This window comes from Cyprinodon tularosa, unplaced genomic scaffold (genome assembly GCF_016077235.1).
Source record: "Cyprinodon tularosa strain WSP-4 unplaced genomic scaffold, ASM1607723v1 ctg121, whole genome shotgun sequence".
Lineage (NCBI taxonomy): Eukaryota > Metazoa > Chordata > Actinopteri > Cyprinodontiformes > Cyprinodontidae > Cyprinodon > Cyprinodon tularosa.
The window spans coordinates 854,673-874,666 of NW_024038015.1; the positions used below are offsets into that span (position 1 = coordinate 854,673).

Consider the following 19,994-nt stretch of genomic DNA (forward strand, 5'->3'; position numbering starts at 1 on the left):
TTTATCACTCCCCTTTCTTATGTGAGTTCATGATGCAAATTAGAAGGTGGATTCATTTATTTATTGTGACAATAATCTCCACCTCAGTGGACTAATTATATACATATATATATAAGTCAATGAAATAAATCCCAGTAAAATATCTTGAAGTTTGTGGTCGACAAAAAGTGAACAATTTAAGTAGTAAAAGTACCTTTTTTAATTTACTGTACACAAGCCTAGCTTGATTCTATCGTACAAGGCATAGTGCGATTTATGACAGGTCGAACTGTTAGTGTGAAGTTAAGCAAAACAAGCAGGTACAACTGTCCCAGAGAACAAAAGGAGCATGTCAGTAAACCCAACATCTGTGGCTCTACAAGTAGTATTTTTAAACAAGAGTCTTGGTTAAAATAGACATCCCTGATAATTTCTTTGTAAGTACACAAGGCCAAATGGTTTAAAACAGGAGGAGAAGGGGAGTATGCAACACATTTGCAGAACCCACAGTGAAAAGCTCTTGTTCTTTGGAAGTCAAGCATCACCAAAGTACAAGGCATTGGGATCAGACATGCCCTCACAGGTAGATTAATGCAATTATATTGGTCTTTTTTCCCCCAAATCAGTAAAAAACAAACAGCAACACCTCAATCAAACCCACCATCACAACATCTGGCACAGTCATTTGCAGTGTGATCAATGGGTTACATTGAGATACAGAGAAGAAGTTGATTTTTTGACTTGAGGGCGGGAAGGCCACTCGGATTTACAAAGGAGGGGATTAGCAGCAAATCCCAAGATGCATTAAAGTATAACAGAAGCGGTTACGGTTAGTCCAGAAGCAAATAGTGTAAGGCAACGAGGACATGCAAGTACAGAGAACATAACCCCTTGTGAATCGAAGCTTAAAAGGATGTGAGAAACATTAAAAAGGAGAACGTGGAAGACTGCGTCAGATGTAAAAAGCTGTAGACAGGAATGAGGGAGAGCTGTTAAAGGAAAGCCTTTCATCTTGAAATGGCTGAGCAAAGGGAAGTTAAGAAGTAGGAGAGACCACCGGTACACATATAATTCGAACACCATTATTGAAAGCATCAGCCTTAAGCCCAAGAAAGCTGGAGTAGATTTAGGGGCGAGAGGCTTGGGACCGGGTGATGGAGACGTGGGAAGCAGCAGGGTCTCACACATACACACCCTCAGGGTTGAGACTGGACACAAGAGGGTTTTGCAGGTTCCGAGGATGTCCTAGAAACTGTTTGGCTGTCGGACGAGGGGGGAATTCCACGGGAGTTACACTGCGGCCTGAAAGGAGAAAAGAGAAAAATCATTGAGAATGACCAATAAGAAAAAAATACCTTACACTGTTTGGAGCGTCCACACTACCTGCTGCCAGTTCCAGCTGCTCAAGCTGCTCCTGCAGCTCTGTGCGTGAGTGGCTGTGAGCCGGCAGGACGCCTGTCTGCTGAATAAACTGCTGCAGGTTACACTGCCTCAGCTCCTTATTCAGATCTTCCAGCTCATTCTGCTTGGCCTGGATGGTGAAGATGGAGAAAAATAAGATATGATTTAACTGCTATTGGCTAGATGTTTCTGTTGAGTATCAAAATATTTTTATGCATCAGTTTGATTTATTAACAATTCTCAGAAGAACAAGAAGAAGAGGCCCCCAGAAGAGGGCAGCAGAATCTAGAATCTAGAAAACGAGATGTAAGTCGCTGCTGCAGGTTACTGTTGATGAGGTAATTACAAGGCTATTAGGCTGAGTCATATCGGCCTGATCCTATCAGTTTAAACATCATGCATATAAATATATACACACACACACATATATATATATATATATATATATAGCAAGGCAATAGTTGTCCACAGCTATTGAAAATATAAAGTTCTACACTTCTCCAGAAAACAGCCATCTTTACTCTCACAGTGAACTTTAATGCTCCCAAGCCAGATGTCAATCTGTTTTAACAGAAAAGCCATTCATCTTGAATGGCATGTCTGCACATTGAAACAAAATATGCATCTGTATGCTGTTCCTTCCTACCACTTTGCCGGCCTGTGCATGTGTGTGTTTGGATAATTGATGTTGGACTGAAAAAGCCTGCTGAGGCAGTTCACACCTGCAGGTCTGCCTCCATTAGCCCCATGATAGGAACGCTGTGCTCATCACCGGCAACATTTTAACGCTCGGCTGGCTGCCTCGACCCATTCCGCTGGCTGATGACTGACACAAGATCTTTTTCATCGAAATGGACTGAGCGTTCTTGTACCATTTCATGTTTGGAGTGTTAACATTTTTTAAGGAAGTGAAGGCTTCCTGTTTTTTCTAACAGTTACTGGATGTATGGCAATATCTTCATTATCCTACAATGCAAGCTGTGATGTCTGCCACTTAGTACAATACATGATGTGCTCACTGCCTATGGTGTAGTTTATTTTTCTCTTTCTAACTAAGCATTATGTTGGATTTCCCTTGAAATGTTTAAAGTCACATAAACTTTTCTTTATACTGCAAAAAAAGGTTCTGCTTCACATTTTTGACAAGGCTTTAATTGAACATAACCGTTCTCATTTCTGCTAATCCACCATGAAGGTAGAATTAATTTTAATTTAATCCTTTAGTCAATGCAAACTCAACAAAAATTACATGGAGCACATCTCCTCTTGGGATGACCAGTCAGCCTGTCATTTTTTTGTACCAAAAAATACACTGTCAGGTTGTAGCTGTTGCTTTTACTATATATATATATTTTTGCAATTTTCCGGAAAGCATCTAATATCTTTACATTTTATATTGTGATTAATGGACTTATGGGCTGCCTGCCCTTTCATTTGCAATACTTTATGTAACCGTAGTAGCTTTATTTGGTGAAGGTAACTAAGATCATCATTTGTGAGGTTTGGCTGCAGTGACATTAAAAGCTCTCTAATACATTACCAAATCACCATTATGGCATCCCATGACAGTTAATACCTCATCCCTCATGTTAACTTTTCCGCACTAAATGTGTCTAATGAACCTAAATACATTAAAATTTACACCAGATGTTGGAAACGCCCAAAGTAATCCACACATACAAATAAATGAAAAACAAATCAGTCAAAAAATGAAACAATGTGTTATAGATTGGATTAACAGGACGTAAATATTGAACACAGGACGCAAAAAGAGGTTTAGATCGGCACAGAAAGCTATGGAAAAAAGGAAAGATCTGTCTATATTTACAAAGCAATTCTGCTTTATGTCAGTGCTGATTGATGGCCCATTTAAACACTATTCAACATCAAGGTGTAGCAAAAGAATTGCATCAAGATTTCTGCACACCGACTGTTCCAGAGAACGATATTGAGACTGTCATCCAATTGTGGAAAGAACATAATTTCACCCTAAACCGACCATGACAAGAGGCTTATTACAAGGTTTCAGGCAGAGTAGTCAAAAAAAATAATATTCACATTAGTTGTCCAAGGACAAAGTGATGAAAAAATGGTCACTGTCGACGGAAATGTAAAAAGCACAAGGGGAAAAGCTTTTTTGATTTTGATTTTCAGTACGAATACAGACCGTTGAAGCGGTGGCCTACACATACAAACACGCAATCATTATTATCATTTTCATATCATTTAAAGGCAGACCTTTCTTTGACAACAGTTCCCTCCATAAAAAGATGCATTTAGCAGGTAGAGGTTAACTGTGATAACCATAAATGATTTACTCGACTACAAACTCACTGTGCATGATTCCCCTGCTGAAGACAAATTCTTGGAGCTTATTAAAATTTACTGCAGATCATTTAGACAAGCTACCAAAATGTAAACAGAGGTCAGGATGCATGCTCAGTACTTATTTCCTGTGTTATTAAAGTCTATTATGACTAAAAATCTATTTGATTTTCTGTTTTACCTCTCAAAATCACATGGCTTATAACCTGTTGTGAGTTTCATGTCAAGTAGCTCTGATGATGTGTTCATTATTTATTTTATGAGCTGTGTGGGAGTTATGGGTTCGTCCTGCATGTCATCTGGGTTTTTAAAAAGCTCAGATTTTCCTTTAAACTGGATTAGGCTTTTATGAGGACACCTCCGTCTGTGGCAATGACTCAAATTCAACAAATACAAAACAATACAATATGTTGAGGTTGAGTAAATCCAATAAAAAGGGCTTAAGTAATCCAAATAAATTCTTTTTAATCCCATTTTCTATACACAGTACAATGGAAGACATACAAATGTAAAGATAGTGTAAACAACATTGGTAGCCATGAATTTAGAACATGAATTTCATTCAGTGATATACCTGCCAGACTGGTTTAGCTAAAGTATAAATACAACACTTCCATTAGCATGAGCACACAGCCATGATATCATAATACTAATAGAGTAAATCAGTTTTTGTTCAGAATTCATATTTCTCCTTTTGAATGTCTATTTGCTGTGATGTGTCTGCTGCATTATGCAGGTAGGAGAGGGATACAGATTAATGTAAAGTAAAATGGGGACAATCTTAACCCCTTTAAAGTCCTTTTTCCAAAACCGAGACCTCTCTCCTTACCTGCAGCAGAGACTCCGCCTTCTCCAGAGCTTTGTCAGCCTCTGACATCTGTTCCTCAAAGTCGCCCCCTTGCCTCTCCTGGATACGCAGCTCCGCCTTTAAAGCATCCAGTGACTCCTGGGCCCCGCTGGCTTTGCTCGCGGCTTGGCTCTCCCTCTGGATCTCTTGCTCCAGCTGGGCGGAGCGAATGGAGAAGTCATGGAGTCGCCGTCCGCAGTCATCTAGCTTGGCATGTAGGTCTGCCAGCTTTCTCCTCATTCCTCGCTCTTTTTCTACCTCCACCTGAAGTTCTTCCTCCCAGTACTGCTCATTCGTGAGCTGAGCTTGGTTCCTTCGCATTAATTGCTCCAAAGCATCAATCTCTTCTTGCAAGTGAGAGTCTGACAATGGTGAGAGGTTTGGAGAGGGGTAAGGACGATCCCGGGAATGTGAGTCCATCTCTAGGCCTTCTAACTGGTCCTCTATGGCTCTCAGTCTCTCTTGTTGTTGAATAACTTTTCTAAACACCTCCTCCTTAGTAGGTCCAATAGGGGGTGAGGGAGAAGGCGATGGTGCATGTGGGGATACAGGACTAGGTGAAGAGGATGGGGAGGCTCTTTGTTCTGGGGAATCCCTTGGAGACCGCCTAAACTGTCTGACCTTGGTTTTTGGGGATGTAGATGGCCCCAAGTTAAATGTTAATGCCTTTTTAGGTTGGTTACGTTTCAAAGGCTCTGGCTCAGGATGCTTGGGCAGCGAAACTGGAGACTGTCTTTCTTGTTTTGAACTAGGTCCATCACTGCTGCTGGGCCCAGTACGCCGCAGGAAGAACTGAACCTCACTTCCATGTTGGCCTAGCTTGGCCAGAGACTCAAGGGGCTTCTCTGTGGCCAACAGCTGTCTTTCGGTGTCCCTTAAACGCTGAATAAGAACATATCGACCAGTCTGACCTGCAAAAAAAGATAAAAAGACAGAGTGAACACAGAGACATTATAAAGTTACTAAGAACACTTCCAAGGCCCCACATACTCTGCAAAAAATGAAAATCTAAGTAGTTTTTTTCTTAAAATAAATGCATTTTTCTTGAATTCAGCAGGTAAGTGAGACACTTTGCCAATAGAATAAGACAATTTACATTTAAAATGACAAAACTACTTATTACAAATACATAAGCTCTAATTGTCTTATTCCAAGGGCAAAAATACTAATTTCATTGGCAGATTATCTAATTTACACACTCAAATTAAGGCTTAATACACATATTTAAGAACTTTCTACTCGTTTTTAGACAATTTTTGCAGTGTAGTTTTTTTTTTTATCTTGTGTAAGAAAAAAGCACTTCTGGTCCAAGATCAGCTTGAACATCAAAAGATTGACATTGTGGCCTTTTTTTTTGTAACACAGTCTAATATCAGTCAGGATGATTTGATCAAAACCCCAGTCCTTCGCCACCAGTGTCCTGCTTGAAAAAGAAGTATTCTTGATTTAATGTAGATTATCAAAATGGCTGAATTACCTTATCAGTTCCCTAATTATTTCACAGGGCACAAACAGCAAAAACTTTTAAAAGTGAAAGATAATGTCCCTTAAAAGCTGGAGTTGGCCAGCTCTGGTGTAAACTACTTCACTATAGCTCAGGATGAACGTTTGGGGTTGATGTCCTAGAAGGTGAACTCTGCCAATCTCCAGATTTTTGCATTTCTAGGTTTTTTTTGTACTAACTTCTAGTATCTCCTTCCTCAAACTGTTACTTTCCAATCCCTGCTCAAAAAAGGTGAATTGAGAAAAAAGATGGGTATATAGTACTTCTAAAGCAAGTGAAAGGAAAAATTCTGATAAAGTCAAGTTTCCACAAGGATCTGGAAATTAGGGCAAACACTCCCCGATGACTTGGCAGCAAGCTCACTCACAGAAGGAGGAGAGTCTAAATGTGGAGTGATGCTGTTTAATGCTGGTGCAGCGTGTGGCTAGCATTAAGCCTGAGGACACAGGGATGGACACCCTGCTGAAATCTAAGATCCAAAGGACTCGATTCAGGTCAGTGAAGAGGAGAATAAAGGTGCTAAAAAAACAGGACCTTCTCTCCCATATTTAATATTGTTAGAACACACAGCTGTATGATTCTGAACACAGCTAAATTCTGACTGATATGGGCTTTTAGATGTAATAACAAAATACACTAATGCAATATGCATCAAAACCCTGGAGGCCAATGATTCAGTTACTTATTTACTCACCAATGGCTTGTGCCAAAGCGATGACGACATCCTGGCAGGAAGTTTCTTCAGACAGGCCGCAGACCACCCGCACCACTCCATCCACCCAAACTTTCAGCTCCATCTTAGACTAATTGGGTCAGTGTGAAGGGTTAGATGGTCCTCAAAGCAGATCAGCTCTGTTCAGCTTGCAGCACCTTACCGCTGCATGACCCTCTGCAAAATAATACACAGCAAAGGGAGAGAGAGGTGTGTTAGTGTGACTCAGACACTCTTTAATCTTCTAATTGTAAGTGGACTATACAGACTAATATCACCGCATAATCCTGTCTAACATATTACATAAATCTTCTTGATAGCCTAAACAAACTGAATCAAAGGTTATTACATACATAACTACCTCAGATAATATAGTTTTATTATAACAGTTTATACACCAAACATTACTGATGTCAAAGACTTGCCATGTTGAGTGAGATGAATATACAGTGGCTTGCACAAGTATTATAAATGTATTCATTTGAATTAAACTGCTACGTCATTCATGGTTGTGAAAAGAAGAAATAATCACATTTCATTTAAGGAATATCAAATCCAAACCTGAAAGTGTGGCATGCATTAGTCCTTTTTTTTTTATTTGTATTTTTGTTTTGAATGATAGCTTAAGAAAAAGCCACATTAAACAACAATTTTAATGCCTTGTCAAAGACACTGAATTCAATTTAGGTCTGGACTTTGACTTGGCTATTTTTGAACATAACTATGAACTGCCTATTTGTTTTGGCTGCACATTAGCCCAGTTCCAAGTTTTCTGCAGCTTCTGACAGGTTTCCTTCCAGGATTGCCCCTAAATAAGCTTCCAACTCTTACTAGCCTGTCCATGAAGAAAAAAAAAATATCCCCAAAGAGGCAAGATGATGTGCAGTGCTTGTTTTTTAAAAAAATTTTTACATGGAGATCCAAAAGATCAATTTTTTATAACTCCTCCAAAGTTACCTATTGGCTGCTTTCAGATTAATTCTTTACTTGCCCTGCTTGTCACATAAGATGCATTCATATGGTACATAGTATGATAGATTCATCATTCAATTTACAATCTAGATCTGTTTTAACTTCGGTACATTCCCTTACCTGTTTACAGCTTTATTTAATCTTAAATATTATATTAATTCAATATACTCCAATAATCTATGAAGCTCTTACTCTGCAGCTGTATTAAGACTGAATTACACAGGATGGCACTCATTAGTAAACTGATGACTTCAGAAAATACTTGGTTGCACTGGAGTTTATGTCTTGTTGTCAGAGCTGAGGGAGTAATCTCTCATATTTGAACATTTTGATCTTGAAAAAAACATTTCACTATGTTTTACTTTATAATTAGGTTATTATATAGGTTATACTTTGTGTTGTTTTATTGAATAAAATCTTAATAAGAAATCAAGATGGATACTTACCTGGTATTACTGTCTTTTATAGGTTTAAAGCCACTAACTGCATAGTAGAGTAAGGCAGATCTGATTGCTTTAAGAGCTTTAGCAGAAACCTGTAGACCTGTAAGCACAAATGCTGACCTTTAACCCCTTTAAACGCTCTGCTGACTTCCTTCAAAGCTTTCATGATAGCTTATTGCAGCAAAGAACTGACAAGGGAAGGCAGAACTAGGTATACGAGTTTGAGATGTGTGGGTGTTGGTGGGAGAAGAAAAACCCTTAGAAAGACGATAAAGTGTCTGAACACACTAGGTCCAACTAGCCTCAGTAAGACCAGAACTGGATCTGAACTAAAATGCAGACCGGTGCTGCATGTTTAACCTAAAGAAATATCATTATGCTCTTGCATCTTGTCTGTCTGTACTTTAAATGCTATACTTTAAAATGAGACAATAAATCACATCAGCACATTTCAAAACTGAAGTGCTGCAGGCAGTTATCTCCTAAACTTGGCACGGCAAAGGAAGTTTTTCAATTTAGGTGGCTCAAAGAGAACTCGTCAGATGGTGTTCTCTTTCTCTCTTCGCGGTTCTCCATGGGAGGTGTTTTAGTTTGAACGCCACCATTATCTTGGCCTTTATTCAAAGTGTGGCGTCGCTCCACTGGCTGCGTATTGGGAGCAGCTCCAGAGGAATGCATTGACTTCATCTTCCAGCCGGAAGAATTCCTGCTTTCCTTAACAAAAGCCCTTAACTCCACCTCTGTTCCACTGCTGACCTGGTTGCCCTGCACCACCATTGCTCTACACTGTTTAGATGCCAAACACAAAGTCTCCCGGGGAGCAATAAACTATCTGATGTGACAACACGGCACAGTACAACTCAAAACGACACAGCGTACAGAACAAATAACGGCATGACTCAAGGATTGAACTTGTAGAACGAGATCTTTGGAAGACAAGGAGACGGTGGTGGGTGATCACACAATGAAGGAATTCATTTAATGGAGGCTGGCAAGGCAATTTTATCTGGCAGGAAATGTGATTTGAAATAGGAGTGCTTATCAGACATCAAAACCCTGAAATTTCAAAAGCTCAACTACACCATTTTCTTTGAGAGGGCACAGAGTGTGCAGTGTTGCATTCTGGGTGTCTCATAAAGTAAGCACAGACAATCATTCACCTCCTTGGTGAAGCTTTTTGTTAGTTCAAGAAATCAGGTTAAAGGGAGATAGATGTTTTTTTTTCTCAAAGATCAGATCAGATCTGCTTTTTTGTTTTTTAACACACATAATTGATTTCAATATTATTTTTAGCTCTTTTCTACATATCACAATGTCTAAATGCAAATGTGTCACATTTGAGTTTCGATATATTAGACAAGCATAAAGTAACACACAATTGTAAAGTGGAATAAAAGGGTTACCTGTATGCTTACTGTTCGTATTTATCCTCTGTGGGGCAACATTTTGTAGAACTACGTTTTGCTGCAACTACAGCTAGAAACTAAGTTGTGAATGATTTCAGCTCCAGTTACAAAGTAACTCTATCAATCTGGTGGCCTTTTAAAGGCAGTTGGTTACACTGAATTGTACTTTAGGGTATCGGATCTAAAAGGGACCAAAAAGATATGCATACATTGAAAAACAAAAAAGAGCCCAAATCATTGGACATTTAAATCACCTTTGCAGTGAAGGTAATATTCAAACTATACAAAAAATTTTATTATCCTAAGGAGCATGTATCATAGCTTCACATAAAATCTCTCAGCTCAGATTATTTTCCTATAATCCTTAGCTGTCGTACCTCTGGCTATTTAAAAGGGATAATCTGCACTAACAGGAAACAAACAGGTGTGTGAGTCTCGGGTTGCTGTCTGTTCCTTTTATTCACAAGCAGAATGATACTGAGAACGACACGTCCTCCTGACACAGCTCCGGAGTTTTGTGTCAATTCCCAAGGAGATACGGGTATAAGGGGAGGTTCTTCTGATGTACAAAGCAGTACATCGGCATCAATCATCTACAATATTGACTGCGGTCAGATTAGGGTAGAGAATAATACATAATCCAAACTTGTTCAATCAAAACCTTTCCTGTCCTGAAAGCTCTCCGTTTAATGTTTGACTTCAAAGTTGATATGGAGCAAAAAAAGTGAGCAAACACATGCTCCAGGTAGTTTGCACAGGATCTGAGTCATTACACACATGCTCACTCTTATCCAAACCATAAAAAATTACTTAAAGCCCACACTGTGGCGTGACTCACATAGCAACACTCCACACCTCTCACAACCAATTCCTAATCACAGGTTGCAATAATAATACATTGGAAATTGTTGTCTTGCAATAATTTCCAATGGGCTAAATCGACCCACCCCCACCGCCCTCGACTTTCACCCCTGCCCCACCCCTCCATTCAACAGAGGACACAGTTTCAGCTGAAACTTTAACCTCCTTTAACTCTTCTGAAAGGGGAAACAACTTGCAGGTAACTGACAACCCTGAGAAAAATCAAAAGTCACACTCTTTCCAGTATCATGCAATATGAAGAGAGAAGAATGACATGCTTGAGAAACTTGTCTGTTATGCTGACAAAAAGACTGACAACTTATCCCAGATGTGTGACGAGAGGCAGAAGAAGGCAAACTAAAAACAGACATATAAAAGAAGAGGAAAAACTAAAAAAAGACTGGAGCCATGTGCCATCACCTTCTCCCCCTTTAATTAGCAATCTAGTCAGACCGCTCTGTGTCTTTCATCAGCCTGTCTGCGTTCTGTAAAAAAACCCAGCCGTCTCAAGGCAGAGCTGGTTAGCACCGCGGCCTTGCAGACGCTTGGGGCATGACTCTGCTTGTCTCTGTGCAAGTGGGCTCATCGAGCTGCAAATTAAAAGACCTTTCGAAGAACAAAACCTGAAAAATCTACCACCAACTAAATTTACAAGTGTTTACCCAAAATATCTGGTCTTTGTTTACTAGTTAGGTGACTTCTTAGCTCAACAAGTTGTACCAAAATTAACAACCAATACCAGGACGAACCCCTTTTTTTATTTAGGAGCAAATCGGTACACGAGGGATCAAAAACGATTAACTTTACCCTGATATCATGTATTATCAAATCTAATTGTTGACCTGAAGAAATTAAATGTTGAATATAAAAAAAAAATGAAAAAAAGTATTTGCTATTTGCAATACTTAAAACACTAACCTAGGTAATCAATACTGATAGGTGCTTCTATAAATAGAATACAATTAAACATGTGGCTCTAATGTGACAAAATGGGAAAAGGATAAAGTTGTATTACAGCGTTTTTTACAAAACTGTAAATGTTCGTATGATCTAAATGGTATATTTCACATAGATTCATTGACTTTCTTAATAGATTGTATTAATATAACATAATAAAAAGCTGTTTACATTTAACTGTCTGATTCACAGTAAATAAAGGGCTGTCAGTACTTTTAATCTCTTTTAATGGGAATTAGTGGCATAATGAGATGTATCTTATAAATATCTTCAATCGTAATGAACTTTTTGTACATCTGGAACAAACACGTATCAGTCAAAAGACAAAACAGAAATCCTCTCACCAACACCTCCAACGCTGAAAACGAGCAAATCCTGTATCTGGACATACCTCTACCATCAACTTCCTTTTTCAATAAAACAAAAAGCCAAAAAGAAATGTGTTCCTTCGACGTGTTGTAGCAAGTCAGTGCCCTGAGGCTATAATATGAGTCTGCTTGCTAGGTGTGTAAAGTGGTGAAAGAAAAAAAAAGAGCACTCCTTGATGCTTGTGGTAGTGAAATGGTCAAAGGTTGGGTTTGTATTCATTTAGGTTTGTATGTACAAGTGCACATGCAGTCCTATCTTTATGAGAGGCTGCTCCAGCTTAGGGTGATTGCGGCGCTATCTCCGCAGCAACATAAGTCTGAGTAACAATTGCAGGGAGTAAAGGGCAGAGTGTGCAACACACACTGCAACAGATGGACACAAAAACACAACAAATCAAGTGTAGGCAAACAGCTATCCTTATCAGAATCTGCAGACAAAATAAAGCTCTGGCCCTGTCTGATTTCAGTTTCTATAATAAGATGTTAAGGGACAATGAGCTGTGCTGAGAAAAGCTGTTGCCTCTGTGCCACTCTGTTCCATATTGGAAAAGACAATGACTCAAAGAGCCAGTAACACACTGGCACCGAGCATTGTGAGCTCATTTGTACTGCATGGACATGGTAGCTCGGGCTCTATGTAAGGATTACATCTTTTTTGTGACTTGTGACATTGAAGCGTCGCCTGTCATGCCATCATTTACAGCCATTACTGTGAGCTGCCACTGATAAAAGTAGTAAAAGGGAAAACAGATCCCTTTTTATTCAGCCTACCTTCCTGTTTTGCATTTTCTGCACCTCTTCCTTTTTTCCCTACACTTTTTTCCAATACTTTGGTCCACAATAAGCACATGATTTTATGCGGATGACGCTTTATTCGATCAATCCAAAGACTGTGGGTTACCAGCTTCCTCCTGTCACATCTTGATGCCCCCCTAGACAAGGTACTTAACTCCGAGTTGCCAACCAATGTTTTGCATATGACTATTGGCGGATCTTGCTCTAGTATAAAGTGCTTTGAGTTGTCATTATGTGTGTGTAATAATTTCTTGTAGCAAAAAAATAGTATAATGGTGACTTATATAGTGATGGTAGGCCACCCAGCCTCCTTGTTGAGGAAGATTGGTTAAGTAGAAGACAGAGTTTACTGCACATTTCTGCTTAAAATGAAATACAAAACATATCTGGTGACAACATCATTATTGTTACTGTAATATTCAACTTGCAATTCAAGTTGAAAAGAATTAGAAATAATTGCTGCTTTTAGGACAAGGATTAGATTATGTATTAGATGTTACCTTTTAAACCTTTGTATCACTACCAGGACACTTCACAGTAGTGAAGCAATCCTAAACCCGCATTTTGCTGTCTGTGCATCTACAATCGTAGGTGCTTCAAAACTGACAAATATTCCATTGCATAAAAGTGAAAGTTGCCTCCAGGACTGAGCTGCACTAATCCCCGTACAAGACATACAGTTGTCTTTGGTACACTCAGAAGGCGTCTGGGGATAAAACTCCTATTATATAACACTTTCAAACTTCCCCTAACATTGTATATTTGTCTCCAATGATTTTGCTCATTCTCAACATGCCATAAGAAATGCTTGCCACATTCTCTAGGAACCTCCTGCTCCCATCCACCTTCATGACTGCCTGGCAGAAGTTGTTTCGCTGCCGAGCTGCAGCACCTGCAGGCAGGGAGCATTCCACTGGGCATATAAAGAAAGCAGATACAAGATCTGAGGCCTTTTATTGGGTGGCATTAAAACTTAATAACTTTCCATGGCAGGGTGAGGCTGCGGCACGCTCTTCAGACACGCTGCTTGTTAATAAGACAGCAGGTCGCCTGCCCCTGCTTACAGAGCCTTCACAGAGAGAGACTTTAGCACATCTGATAAATACTGTGTTTTTTTCTGTCTGTTTTTTATAGCATTTTTGTTTGCCAGTTCGAAGGCCTTATGGTTCTTGTCATCTTAGCATGCAGGGATCTTTTGCTTGCACCCAGTCTTTTAGGTTATAATAAATCCATTATCCAAGTGTTAAATCTCTATAAAACGATGAGCAGTAAGAAGTAAATAAATACTGGGGGGACACCTACAGTAGGCTGTTAGGGAGCTAATAACTACTAGCATTACCAGAATCACTATACTGTAGATCCAATGTAACACCAACATTTATTTACCTTACATACACAATCTGAACTTCTACTATGCTTAAACCTGATGACTGATGAGAGTTTAAAGGTTAAAGCAAACGTTTCCACTTGATCTGAGGCAAGGCATTAGAGAGTCTGTTAATCATGTCTGGCTGTCACGACCACTGTAGTCAGACAGTGTAAGAAAGCACTCAGTGTGAATTCCCACTCATTATGAATGAGCAGCATTACTTACACAGCTGGCAAGTACAGTTGCTAAGTGTTGCTAACTCCTCCTAAAACACAAGAGAGGGGAAAAGGACGAAGATAAAAAATGTACCAAATCAGGCTGTGCTGGAAACTCTCTTTAGTTGGAAAGTTGCTACAGAAGAAAAAAGATACTAAGTTATCAATATTCAGTAAAATGAGACCAGGAGAAGCAAAAAAAGGTACAAAAAAACTATTCAAAAGAAATTGCACTCTAGACTGAGGTCTGTCAGTTAACCTCCAGGCTGTGCAGAGAGAGGGGAAGCTTTTAAGAAGATAACAGGAAGGGTAACAGTATTACTAAAATTTTCAAAGTAGCAATAAGTAACAGCCAGATGCATGCATCTGGCTGTTGTCAGGTTAATAAGTAATAACTTTACAGTAAACTTCACCAAAATCGTTATCTTATAACCAGGGTTGAAAGAAACATTCTCTATAAATGTTTTGATGAAGTTTTTCTACTTTCGAACCTAGTGGTACAATGCAGAACTACTTCCTAGTTTACTTAATGGTCCTGAGCCAACCAGATGAGAGTTTCAAGGGTTGCCAAAATAAAACATTTGGTATTTTATGTTGGCAAAAAGAGCAGCAGCCTGTAAAAAAAGCCAGGAACAGAAGCAAATCAGAAAAAGTCTTAATAATACCTAAGAAGCCTCTGCGTTCTTCAAAAGACTTGAAAATGTTGGGAGCATCTAGGAAACCTTTAGAGTTATCAAAAGGGCCTACATTGTGTAGTTGTTTAGTATTTCAAGCTGGGCCACATTTTTGATATCTGTTAATTAGTAAAACCACACAACTTTGCCTATATTTAAGAAAATGTATTCTGATATCAGATAAATAAAAGAAAAAACATTCAGAATTGTTTGACTAAAGTTTGTTAAATAGAAATCAGAACTTGTAGCTCAAAGTTTTTCAAAAACACAAAACTGCTGTATATCTCTAATAAAGATATCACAAAAATAATTTTTTTAACTGTAAAATCTGAAACAGGGTCTGTTTTCATTAGTATACTCTTGATTAGAAATCTTCCAAGCATCTTAGGAAAAGCTTGCATTTTATTAAAAGTTAATTAGGTACACTCCTGTGAGCTTGTGGACATAAGTTTACACAGGCCTGTGAACAATAAAGAACTACTGTATTATTCATCCTGTCAGGGAAGAACTTCTACCTGGTTTGGTAGTTTGCATTCATTCCAATCCCGGAAACTAAAACAAGGCGAGTACATTACAGATGAGGAATTTGTTTGCGCTGACTCATGGATCCGCCCCCGGAGCCAGCGAGAATGATAATAGAGGACTGCATGTAGCCTCAAGAGAGTCCAGCTCTGAAAAAGAGGTTTGCTTGCCCTGCAGGGTAAGCCATACTAGTACAAGAGTTAACATTGATGGGTGAGCCAGGGAAGACGGCTCCAAGACTGTTGAAGGGCGGCCACGTGTAATTACATACTCCTGGATCTGACTCAGCACTGCTAGCAAGAGAAGGAGGGCATCACTCATTTCCCAGCCAATTTCGTATAGAGCACACACTAAATATTGTGCACACCCACATAGGCTGTGCAGACTACATGCACATATCTGCACTATACACTAAGAGAACATGTTCTGCTAGTCAAAACCAAAATCATAGGTTAAACGTGTATAAGTATAGACCACGAATGGTGTGACTCAAACTAAATGATAAGGGATTATTCTGAATGTGCAACTAAGAGTAAAAGTAATCCTTCATACTCCAGGAAGGGTTCATTTATGCAGCACAACATTGGAGGATAGGACTCTGAAATTCACCAGTGCATTTTATTCATAAGTTTGGTTTTAAAGTTGCAACAACTCACCTTGACTTCCTGCATACACTCATGTGTCACTGAGCAGTCACGACCACCATAGGCTCCAATGTCCCATCTTTGAAGCGGAACTCATTAGCAATTTAGAAGCTGTTTCAACATCTGCTTATTTCAATTATTCAATTTTGTTTTCTGTTTTCATCTTTTTCTTCTTCATTTTTTCTTGGGGATTGAGGCATTCATAAATAAAAGACAAGTCAAAAACAAGACTTGTCTAGAAAAATCAAGCTTGACTTGCCAATATGAAATAAAAAATTTACTATCATCTCGTTCCTTACATGTTAAACCCCTAAAATACGTAGGGGTTCATTCCAGGTATTTTACCAGCACAACTTTAAGGTCGTTTGCAACACTATTGTGCACACTGCAGAAAAGACTGCACATTTCAGCAATTAAAATTCAACAGCAGCCAATCTTTCAAAGAAATTCCCCAAAAGACTAAGGGAAAAAAATTTAATTTACATTAAATAGTAAATTATAAATGGATAAATACAACAAAATTCCATGACTTGTCCAAAGCATTTAAAGCTTACATAACCCATGTCACTTTTTCTCTCTGTACTCCCAATATTAATGGTTAGTGGGGATTTTAAATCCTCTGAGCTTATTCTTAATGATGAAATTTATTTGGGCAGTTACTCAACCATATGCCATGTGTCTAAATCAGGTAAAAAAAAATAGTTGACAGTTTCATCACAAGCCAAGAAATAAAAATAATAACTGACCCGCAATTCAAATAAGTTGCCCAAAACCTCTGCAGTGGTTTGAAAAACTATTCAGATTCTTCAAAGCTCTCCTAATCAGTAACACCAGTGCTATGTAATGCTTAAATTATGAAACCCCATCTCCAAAAATACGGCTTAGTAACATTAAATGCATCCAACTGACTTTAAGACTTTTCTTGTTTGTAGACAGATAATATCTGAATTTGAGTTCAGTATCAATGCATATGTTCTGTAAAGGCAGCAGACCTTATGTTAGAGAATATAAGAGAATGAATGCCATAATGTAACACACTAGATGGGTGGGGGATAAGGCTGTGGACAAATTCAAAGCAGACTAAGGTGATAAAACAATATCATACATATGCTTTTAATATCAGAAAGAACACTTTTTAATTTATCATACAAAATTAGCAAGGATATGACAGAACAGCAAACCCTTCAACACATAAATGTTCACTGAGGCTGAAACAATTAGTTGGGTTAATCGTGATTAAGCAATTATTGAAATAATCGTCAACTAATTTAGCAATCAAATAATTGTTAAACCGAGTATATAGACTGTAAAACATTAGGTGAGACAGAAATCCAATTATAGCAGTAATTATACTAAAGTTGTAAAAACATATTTAAATATTTTGCATTTAAGATAAAAAAAATATATATTTATTTTTTGTCTGTCACTATGCTAAATCCAGAACTCCTCAAGTGGAAACATTTTAGTTTCAACTGGTTTAGTCTCATAGAAAATCTTCTTTAAGGAACCATTCACTATCTGACTGTCAATTGTTTCATCAAAAAAATACTCGACAGATTAATTGATTGCCTAAACTCCATGGCCAAAAAAAGGAGAAAGAAATTAGAAGTGGTGGCCCACGTCATGGTAACTCTGGAGGAGCTGCAGTGATCGATAGATCTGATTAGATGATCTGTTGATTGGACAAGTATTAGCTGCACATTGGACATGTTTGGGCTTTTATAGATGAGTGGCCAGATTACAACTATTAAAAGTCTAAAGTTGTTTTTAAAGTTTGTCACAGTCCATTTACCTGTTAATAAAAGGAACTCTGGTCAAGCAAGACCCAGTTTTCATGCTTTCATGTGAAAGACTGTCTTGCGGAAAACTTTCGCAAACCAAACAGAAAAAAATATGATGGGAACATTCATGACAACACCCATGAACAAACTGCCAGAACAAGAAAGGAACGGTTAAGATTAAAGGTTGTTCTGACAATCTGTGACAAGACTCTGCTAATCCAAAAAGGATCTACACTCCTTAGAATTAGATTTTTTCACTTTAAAAATAAGTTCTATTTTTTTAAATCCTGCAAAAATACCCAGACGTTTCTGATTAAAATGTGGGAGGCTTTTAAAGAGCAAAATAATTCACATGTAATATGTCCCAGTAGTACGCAAGATACCATTTTTCACCTACAGGCATATAATTATAAATCAAGGACAAAGCAGGTGCACATTCTTGTTCAGGTTTTGAACTGTAACTTTAAAACAAAAACAGCCTAGAAAAAAGAAACACAGACCCCTCTGACAAATTTATGTTTTCAAGGCTGAAATATGGAATTCCACTCAGTTTCCTCCCAAGACATCAATCTGCCATCAAGAACATTTCATGGGTGCTTCACAAACCACCACTATGACTAATCTAATCCATGCGCTGCTGGTTTTTGATGTGAGTTAAACTTTGAAATGGAAAGCAAGGTTCCCTGAACACGACAATCTTTGAGGGAGTGCCTGAAGGTTCGGGAGGAAGACATCACCTGCACAGATCGGTGGCTCTGGTATGCAAAACATTTTTCCTCGCACCTTCCCAATATTTACCTAGGGAGTTCCAACCCACCTGGCCCTCAGAGAGCGGAATACGGGCAAACACAGCTATGCAGTAGGATAGTCGGAATGTAGACCTTTAAGTAACCTGTCACAGCTGAACCTTGTGAAAACAAATCATGTCATGAACTGATAACATCTTCCATTTTGTTACCAAAATGAGCCTCATCCCATAAAAATGCTACTTTTGAATGATGAGATAAGGCGCAGACGACCTCATTTCTATTGAGAATATGTCATGAAACTATGTGAATTAAGACCAAACAAATATATTGCGAGTAAATTAAAAACTTTTAAAAAATGTGTTTTAAAGAAATGGTCTGCTGTGTGAATTAAATATGTAAGGAAAACTTGAGAGGACTGGGAATCAAGAACAGTTAGTTGACAGTCAATCAGAAAGTCAAATATTTTATTAAAGGCTGTGTAAATGTTTTGGAAGGGTGGATGGGTGTTGTGGTTACAATGTCAAGTGTAAGTAGGATTTTAAAATTTTCCATAGTGACGTACAATAAATATTATGTTTGATGTTTCTGTTGGAGGTTTTTCTTTTTCTTTATCGGAAAGAAGTGAAACTTTTGAATCCCAGGAAAACAATAAAAAAACAGCTGTCAGAATAAACATATTATCTGATACTGACTTTAGCTCATTTTCGTGTCCCTTGAAGAATGGCAACAGTGTGCACTAACCTTCAATTCAATTCAGTTTATTTATATAGCGCCAATTCAAAAACACATGTCATCTCAAGGCACTTTACAGTTCAACCGATCATACAGTCAAATTGATTCAAAGTTTTCTATCTAAGGAAAACCAGTTGATTGCATCGACTCATTGACTCAAATGCAATCCCTCACACTAAGCATGCTTGAAGCGACAGTGGAAAGGAAAAACTCCCTTTCAGCAGGAAGAAACCTCTTGCAGAAACCTTAGCTGTCATCATTTATTTATACAAGAAGCAAAGGTGATGCACCAAAATATTTTAGTTGACCAAAGAAACTTTGCAGTAATATAGGACAAACTTCATGATCAGGTTTACTGTGCTTTGACTCAGCCAACTATATCCAGGCCATGTCCAAGAAAATCATGTGAACGTTTTTGGCCCAATTGCCTTCATCAAAGCATGAACTATGAATTTATCTTATATTCAGAAAATGCTAGGTCATTGGTTTACAAAGGTCAAAGTTTATTAAACTTCCACAGCTCCTTGAACATGATCAATTTAGTTAAAATAGGTTTACTATTTTAAGACAAAGCTGCCTTAAGCTTCCTTTGATGTCTTATATAAGAATTTTGATTTATCAGTTTAGTATCACTGAACATCAGCATTCGCTGCAGCATGTGTACATTTACCATAACTAAGGTGATTTCCAAAAAGCTACCAGCAAATCATGGCTTAAAGGAATAGTACACCCAAAACA

General features: G+C 38.3%; 1 protein-coding gene across 1 annotated transcript in view; it reads right to left on the bottom strand.

The window, feature by feature from the left end:
- Positions 1-19,994, bottom strand: part of rassf7a (Ras association domain family member 7a) — a 28,592-nt gene that overhangs the window by 971 nt on the left and 7,627 nt on the right. The window contains exons 2-5 of the mRNA XM_038275453.1: positions 6,751-6,945; positions 4,535-5,463; positions 1,363-1,510; positions 1,174-1,281 (exon numbers count right to left, since the gene is read on the bottom strand). Coding sequence (XP_038131381.1) covers positions 1,174-1,281; positions 1,363-1,510; positions 4,535-5,463; positions 6,751-6,853 — 1,288 coding nt within the window. The 5' untranslated portion in view covers positions 6,854-6,945. The remainder of the gene's footprint in view (positions 1-1,173; positions 1,282-1,362; positions 1,511-4,534; positions 5,464-6,750; positions 6,946-19,994) is intronic.